The sequence below is a fragment of the Lolium rigidum genome, chromosome 5 (assembly GCF_022539505.1).
Source record: "Lolium rigidum isolate FL_2022 chromosome 5, APGP_CSIRO_Lrig_0.1, whole genome shotgun sequence".
In the NCBI taxonomy this organism is placed as follows: domain Eukaryota; kingdom Viridiplantae; phylum Streptophyta; class Magnoliopsida; order Poales; family Poaceae; genus Lolium; species Lolium rigidum.
In genome coordinates this window covers 205,481,660-205,490,295 of record NC_061512.1, presented here as the reverse complement: position 1 = coordinate 205,490,295, position 8,636 = coordinate 205,481,660, and the positions used below count along the sequence as shown (strand labels likewise).

The following is an 8,636-nucleotide window of genomic DNA, read 5'->3' as shown; positions in this document are numbered from 1 at the left end:
ACCGAACGTGGAAGGAAGCATGCAAATCATCGGCTATTAGCTGGCCGGTCGCTAGCAGGCCTTACATCGCTAGCTGGCCGGTCGGTCCATACCTGGCCGATTACTTTGGCTCTGACACGGGCAGATGCCAAACGATTGGCGCGCAGTAAACCGACCAAGTCGCATAATTGGAAAAGATTAAAAACGCGTAACATTTCCAGAAATTAATAAAAAAATCGTATTATTTAACAAAAACCTCTAATAAAGCGCAGGCATTCTCTCTAAGAAAAAGCAGTCGTGAAAAAGCAGTCGTTGGGAACTGCTAGCACCGCCAAGGCACGTGTTCCCGATGGGCTTCAGTATGTGCTTACAGCCCTGAAGAACGTGCATTTTCGTTCCCACGTCCAGACCCATTACAACAATCCAGATGTCCAACAGCACCAAAAGAGAACTAAAATAGACCATAGATGAAACCTAGACACACGGCCTTAACTATATAGACAATCGCAGCACAATGTACACACGGAAAGGAGAACCATCCGACGGGACAATAAAGCACGCTATCCAACAATTCCTTCCATATCACGGGGTGGGTTACCATAAAGCCTTTATTTCTCCGCAATCTAATATTTCCTCCTCTTCTGCTGAGGCGTAACAAGCCAAAATTTTCAGTGGGCTTGTCTTGTTCAAGATTAATTGCAACTTTTATAAACAGCAATTCACTAAGGCTTTGCCTAAATTCGTTGGGGTCAGCTGACCCCAACACTACCAACAGCTGCGGTTCTGCTGTTCTGGGACTCTACCACTGCATAAAAAGAAGTTAGAAAGTTAAAACATATGATGCCGTCGAAAGGTAAATAATATTTCAACATTAACATGAAAATTGACTACTCGGTATTACACCAGCAGGGTAGATAACCAGAAGCTACTAGGCAACACCCGCTACGCTATTAAGACATCCAGTAGATCTATCAGCTCAGAACAAGAAAACTTACAGGACTGTCAAGCTCATGGTTCTGCAGAAAAATCTTCAGCGTATCTGCAGCAATTTGATCCTTCAACTGAAATAGAAGAACGCAAAATTAAGCATCAAACGTTTTCTTGCTTAATATGTTTGGAAGAATGAGACAATCCTTGCATATGGGTTAATGAGGTCATTTCTTCCTTTTCTATCAGCATGGTGCATTACAAATTTGGAGCTGGCGCACAGAGCCAACAAGTCAGGCAGCCGATTATTTTTCCAAACATCTCCCTGGTCCGCCCACCGTTCCATCCGGGGGAAGCAGGGAGGTGGATGCAGCGGCCCAGCACTGGGTTGGCATACATGCTGGCGGAATACTGGGGCGAGGTTTTATCACTTAGCACCACTAGTTGAGGAAATTTTATCGCAAAACAACAACTCTAGAATTTTTTTTCACAGAACACCAATATTTGGGGTAATTGTATCACAAAACACATAAATCTCTACTAGTCCGGCTTGGCAAGTAATTAGTTGGCAGTAGTTATCTTGAGTGACACCCAATTATCTGTACTCTCTCTCCTGAGCATGTTGGTGTGACAATATGACAATATTTGTTCCTGCGCGGTTCCCAAGGACGACGGCGGCAGGGATCTCTCCATTGCTGCTCGTTTGGCCGACGGGTGGCACACCTATGTCCGAGATCTAGAGCTGCAGTCCCCAATCTGGCTCCGGCTGCGGTGCTGGTCCGACGGACCCCGATAGTGGAGGAACCCATGGGCTTCAGCAGAAGGGATCGGGCCAGGTGTGTCGCGGCAGGACGTCCATGCCCAGGGTGGGTATGGTGAGGAGGTGCGGTGGGAGTTTCCGGTGGCTATGGCAGGGGCCTGGCCACTCAGCGCCGACGATCGGGAGTCGTCTCCGGCCGTGCACGGAGGTATACCCTCTCCTTGCCCTCCATCTCCTCGCCCGGCGCTCCCTCGCCCAGATCTAGCGCAATTCCCCACTTGAGTTGGCCGGTGCTGGCCGATCTGGTCGGGCAGCTTCTCGATGGGTCATGTAGTGGTGCCGTGGTTGGTTGTCCTTCGGTCAACTTCGTCCTCCTTGCCATGAAAGGCTTCTGCTTTGCTTCGTTTCGTCGGTGGGGGGAAGTTCGGTCGGTTGGATTGGCGGTGACCAGCTGGAGGTGCGCGTCAAGGTGTGGTTGCTGCTTGTCTTGGTCGATGCTCTGGTGGTGAGAGACTTGGAGAGGTGGGATCTGCTGCACGCATAGTCTAGGGTGACTCGCTGCCAACAGGACCGGAGCACCGACCAAGACAAGTTCGGCGAAGAGATAGGTGCACTAGTTCGGCGAAGAGATAGTGAGATACAAGTGATATGGATGAATATGAGTGGTAATAACAATCTGAATAAAATATGGCAGCAAGTAAACATGCAATAGAACAGTAAGTAAACGGAGTTTCGATATTCGGAAACAAGGCCTAGGGATCATACTTTCACTAGTGGACACTCTCAACATTGATCACATAACTGAATAAATAAATACTACTTTCTCTACACTCTCTTGTTGGATGACAAACACCATTCATTGTGTAGGGCTACAAGAGCTCCCTCAAGCCGGAGTTAACAAGCTCCACAACATCCGGTGTTCATATTTAAGTAACCTTAGAGTGCATAATAGACCATTGCAATTATACCGAGTACTAACATAGCATGCACACTCGTCACCGTCGAGCTATGAAAGGGGAATAGATCGCATCAATACTATCATAGTAATAGTTAACTCCATAATCTACAAGAGATTACAATCATAACCTATGCCAAGTACTACATGATGCACACACTCGTCAACATTACATCATGGAGGAGGAATAGACTACTTTAATAACATCACTAGAGTAGCACATAGATGATATTCAACTAGATCACAAAGAGAGAGATGAACCACATAGCTACGGTAGAGCCCTCAGCCCCGGGGGAGAACTACTCCCTCCTCATCACAGGAGACAGCGATAGCGATGAAGATGGCGGTGGTGTCGATGGAGATGCCTTCCGGGGGCAATCCCCCGTCCCGGCGGCGTGCCGGAGCAGAGACTTCTGTCCCCCGAATCTTGGCTTCGCGATGGCGGCGGCTCTGGAACTTTTCTCGTATCGTGGCTTATTCTTTTAGGGTTTTCGCGACAGAGACTTTATATAGGCGGAAGGGCAGCCTCGGGGGAGTCCTGGTGCAGCCACACCATAGGGGAGCGCCCCCCTGGCCGCGCCGCCAGGTGGGGTGGGGCCCCCTGGCTCCCCTCTGGCCCCTCTTCGGTGCTCTGGAAGCTTCCGGAAAAAATAAGATACTGGGCGTTGATTTCGTCAAATTCCGAGAATATTTCCTTTGTAGGATTTCTGAAACCAAAAACAGCAGAAAACAGGAACTGGCACTTCGGCATCTTGTTAATAGGTTAGTTCCGGAAAATGCATATAAATGATGTAAAGTGTGTATAAAACATATGTGTATCATCATAAAAGTAGCATGGAACATAAGAAATTATAGATACGTTGGAGACGTATCACAGCTCCAGATCTCGGACATGGGTGTGCCACCCGTCGGCCAAACGAGGAGCACCGGAGAGATCCCCACCACCGTCGTCCTTGGGTACCGCGCAAGCTTTCCCGGCGGCTCTCTCTGGCAGCGGCGAGGTGAGGGGAAGAGGAGGAGGTGGCTCGAACAACAGCAGGTGTGTAGCAAATATTATTGTGTAACAAATATTATCATATTGTCACACAAACATGCTCAGGAGAGAGAGTACAAATAATTGGGTGCCACTCTAGATAACTAGAGTCAACTAATTACTTGTCAAGCCGGATTAGTAGAGATTTATGTGTTTTGTGATACAATTACCCCAAATATTGGTGTTCTGTGAAAAAAGTTTCTAGAGTTGTGGTTCTGCGATAAAATTTCCTCAACTAGTGGTGCTAAGTGATAAAACCTCTACTGGGGCCGGCCGTGACGGACCACGAACCGGATCCCCACGTTTCCTCTCAGCTGGCTTGGATCAGCACGCCACGCCAGCTTACCCACCATTGGCATGGAGGACCACCGCTGGGTAGCCAGAGGGTATGGAGGAGGTAGGAGCCCTGGCGGTGAAGAGGGAGGGAGGGGGCTGGAGGGGAGAACATGACGTGCTCTGCCTCTGATATTGTGTGCGGGAGATGATCTCTGTTATAAAATAGCCCGCTATAGCCTTTCGCGATGTCCGCAGCTACGGCTAGAGCTTTAAAGGCCAAATAGCCGCTAATAGCCCGGCTATAGCTATTTAACCCCAATTTAGCCTAATAGCGGCTATCTTCCCGCTCAACGGGCCCAAAAAAAATTGACCCAAAATTTTCAGAGCGGCCCAATTTATGAACACCACTATATCATGAATTGCTACTACTTAATGATGTTGTAATATATGGACATAACTATGTCCTTCACTATCTATGCACTATGTTTTTGACATAACTATATGAGAACAATGTTTTGGTTATGTGCATCTCTTACGTGACTGTTACTATGTTATGTACCTGTGAATTATTGATCATATATACGATTATATGCTGCCGCGGTATTGAATTTTTCCCTATTATTTAGCAAATCGGCTATATGGTCTTAGCCCACTATAGCCTTTTATAGCTTCAGAAATCTCCGTGGCTGTAGGCTATAGCCCGCCATTTAAAACAGAGGAGATGATACATAGAGAAGATGCGGTTGCTCCATGTTTTGCTGCTGCCGCTGATTGCTAAGCTGCACGCGTGTGTTTGGCTGCTGATTGCTAGCTGTGTCCTGTATGTGCGCTTTTTTTGCGTGTACTTCACTGGTGCTGAAATTCCTGCTATTTGCTATAGCGGCTGCTTTCTAGCAGGTATAAAACATTGTCAGCTGCCGCATTATTGCTATTGTTGGCTATTCTGATTTTTTTATTATGAACCATCATGTTGTATCAAATGTTTGTGTTTGATAGAGAGATATTTCATAGTGACAGAAAACAATTAGAGCGCGAGTGGGATATACAGAGTGAGCAGAAAGAGAGATAGGGAAATATTAAATTAAATTAAAGTACATTATTTAAAAAACAGGGTGGCACCGATTGCAGAGAAGCTTGTCCAACATCGTTTGGGAATATTCAGCGCAGGCCTCCAGAAGCTCGGTGCATAGCATGGTTTTCGAGTCGAGAGACTAGTCGCGACTAGTCGTCGACTAGTCGACCAGTCGCTATGGGAAGTCCGACTCAGGCTGGCGACTCGACTCAGCGCTCGAGTCGATCGACTCGAAGGACTAGTCTCGACTAGTCAGGGTAAGTCGACGTTTTTGGGTCGGTCGACCCAAAAAAAAAGTTCTGTGCTTCCTATTTTGCCCCGTTTGCCTGGCTCGACCTAGATCGAGATTGAATCCCGCTCGACCCTTTCCTTGGCCGCCGCCTCTCCTTGGCCGCCGCCTCTGCAAGAACTTGGCCGGGCTCCTCCTCCGCCACAGGCTCCTCCTCCGCCACGGGCTCCTCCTCCGCCACGAGTTCCTCCTCCGCCAGGAGCTCCTCCATCGCCGGCAGCTGCTGCTGGTCTGCTCTCGTCCACGGCAGCTGCAGCTGCTCCACTCCTCCACGGCTGCTGCAGGTACCAGGTAACAAGCTCCTCCTCTCTTCTTCCCTTTTCCTCTGAGATATGCAGTGCTTCCCTTTTCCTCACAAGCTCCTCCTCCCTGTTTCCCTGTTCCCTCACCATCTCATTCATAGGAAGCAACATGGCCCCTCTAGAGATATCCCAAGTCATTCGGTCAGGTCAAGCTGAAGCTGAAGCTGCTGAGGGCTACGATCCATTCAAAGATCCTAACAGGAGGCCAAGGAGGAGCAAAGATCCAGCATGGAAATATGCATTTATGTGTGATCTTGAGGATAGGTTGCAGCTGCAATGTAACCTGTGTGGCAAAAAAGTTGGTTCTGGTGTCAATAGGATGAAGAAGCATCTTGCCGGAGGGTTTACAATTGTCACTATGTGCCCGAAAACAACTACTGCAATTCAAAAAGAGATGCATGATTACCTGAAGAGTAACACATTCACGTTCAGAAATGTTGAGGGAGGTGAAGGCGAAGCTGAACAAGGGTGTGAAGAAGATGTTGAAGAGATTGCTGCAAGAGACTTCCATGCAGGTGCAACAAGTTCAAGAGCTTCCAACTGCTCCAACACCAACACCAACACCAACACCAATAATTCTGGGAAAAGGAAATCAGATGGGTCGGCTCATGTAGCAAACACAGCAGCAAAGAAGCAAGGAAAGTCCATTGCAGATGAGATTCGGAAGACTCCGTAAGAGGTGGTTGCCGAGAGACACATGTCAAAGGGCTCGCAATTAACAATGAAGCAATTCATCAAGAAGACAAAGGAGCAAAAGGCGATTGTTGATGATCATGTAGCTGACTTTTTGTATGAGAATTGTCTTCCACTCAATGTTGTGAACTCAAGGAGTTGGGAGATCATGTTGGAATCTATAGGGCAGTATGGTTCTGATTATATCTCACCTAGTTATTGGAGACTTAGAGTACCATTGCTTGAGAAGGCCAAGGTCAAGACTGGCGGTTTGAGAGGCAAGCATGAAGCTGCATGGAAAGAATATGGTTGCTCACTCATGTCTGATGGCTGGACTGACATGGGTGGCCGACACCTCTTGAACTTTCTAGTCAATAGTCCAGCAGGCACCTTTTTCTTAGGGACAGCTAATGTTTCGCTGAAACAGCTTGATGCAAAGCCGGTAGCACGAGCTTGTTGAGTGAACAAATTGATGCAATTGGCCCTGAATTGGTAGTCCAAGTAGTAAGTGACAATGGATCTAACTACAAGGCAGCTGGTAGACTTCTAATGGAGAAGTATCCTACACTGTATTGGACACCATGTGCTGCACACTGTTTGGATCTTATGCTAGAGGATGTTGGGAAGATCAAGGAGTTTGGGATCTGCATTGCTAAAGCCAAGCGGACAACCAGATTTATTTATGCCCATGGAAAGATTCTAGATTTAATGAGAAGTCCGAATGGTAACAAAGATATTGTGAGGCCTGGAGCAACTCGTTTTGCTACATCATTCCTTACTTTGGCCAGCATGTGGACACAAAGGCCAACACTGAAAGCTCTGTTTGTTAGCAAACAATGGTATGCAAACAAATTAAGGATCACCGAAGCAGGGAAGGCAGCTGAAGCAACTGTCATATCTGTGTCATTTTGGCAATCAGTGGAGCATTGTATGAGAGCTTCACAGCCACTTCTCAAAGCTTTGAGGCCAGCTATGGCCGAAATGTGGGCAGCCATGGATTGTGCAAAGACGCACATAAACGAAGCATTGGCACATAAGCAAAACCTCCTAGATCAAGTTGTCTCAATTATTGATAGGAGGTGGAATAATCAAATGGAACAAAAGCTACATGGGGCTGCATTGTTCTTGAACCCAAATAAATTCTTTGCCATTAGAGAGACCAACAAAAGACAAGCTAGCCGGCTTCGTTCAATGTTCAATGATGTGTTATGGAAGATGGTTACTGATCATGAGCTACAAGATACTATAAGTAGTGAGGCTGATGACTATGAGCGTTCAGAAGGTGATTGTTTCTCCAAGCCAATGGCAATTAGAGACCGTGGGAAAAAGAGTCCTATTCTTTGGTGGGGTGCATATGGTGGCCTTGCTTTTGACCTCCAATCTCTTGCAAAGCGAATTATTAGCCTATGTTGTTCAACATCTGGCTGTGAGCGCAATTGGAGTGTCTTTGCTCATATCCATACCAAAGGGAGAAACCGACTTGAGTACAAGAGGTTGAACAAGCTATCATATGTCTCCTACAACCGGCAAATGGAAGCTAGGTTTCAAAATCTGCGTGAGCAAGGCTCCAAAGCAAAGAAGTCGAACCCACTTGTCCTAGAGGAGTTCCAATGGGATAATGAGTGGGTTGATATCAATGCTGAAATGGTCCATGAAGATCAAGCCCAAGTCATGGACGGTGACACACCACTACTTTGGTCTCAAGCTGGATGAAGCCATGGGTGCCTCAAGTAGTCTAGCAGGTCGCAGCCTTTCCTAGGAGAGCCCGTGGTGATATTGGCGAGTCTAGTGCACGACCCATTGGCCCTTTTCTCACCTACACTAGGAACCACTCAAGAACAAGGCTGGTTGTGCATGATGAAGAGTTAAGGGCTGAACTGGAAGCCGCAGAACTTGACAAAGGCATCGAGAGTGAAGATGAGGATAACAATGATGCTCGCAAAAAATGATCAAGTTCAAGACGTCGAGTTTCAGATTGATGACATGCTTCTTGATGAATGATTGCTTGAAGATGTGTTGTTTCTGAAATCTGCCACTAATGTTTTGTCTGTTGAACTTGTTGAACTTGTTTACTTGCATTTGGACCTGGTTTATGTAACATAATGTTAGACCTCGTTGTGTTTTTTTAATTTCGGTGTTGAACCATTTGCTGCCCAGGTTTTTCCCTGTCCCCAGCCTTATATTCTATGATTTTTTATCCTAAATTATATATTTTTATTAAACATGAGTCTTGCTGAGTCGAGACTAGTCTAGACTAGTCTACGAGTCGCTGGCTCAGAACGACCGGTCGACTCGTCGACTCGCAAACCATGGTGCATAGTGGACGGCTAAAGCGTGCAGATAATGTAAGAGAGGACGGGGTAGACCAAAA

The 8,636-nt window shown here is 46.9% G+C and overlaps 1 protein-coding gene across 1 annotated transcript in view; it reads right to left on the bottom strand.

Annotated features, from left to right (window-relative positions):
* Positions 1–329: 329 nt before the first annotated feature.
* LOC124658469 (tyrosine--tRNA ligase 1, cytoplasmic-like) overlaps positions 330–8,636 on the bottom strand; it is a 21,777-nt gene continuing 13,470 nt past the window's right edge. The window contains exons 11-12 of the mRNA XM_047196798.1: positions 975–1,040; positions 330–784 (exon numbers count right to left, since the gene is read on the bottom strand). Of these exons, the coding sequence (XP_047052754.1) occupies positions 779–784; positions 975–1,040 (72 nt within the window). The 3' untranslated portion in view covers positions 330–778. The remainder of the gene's footprint in view (positions 785–974; positions 1,041–8,636) is intronic.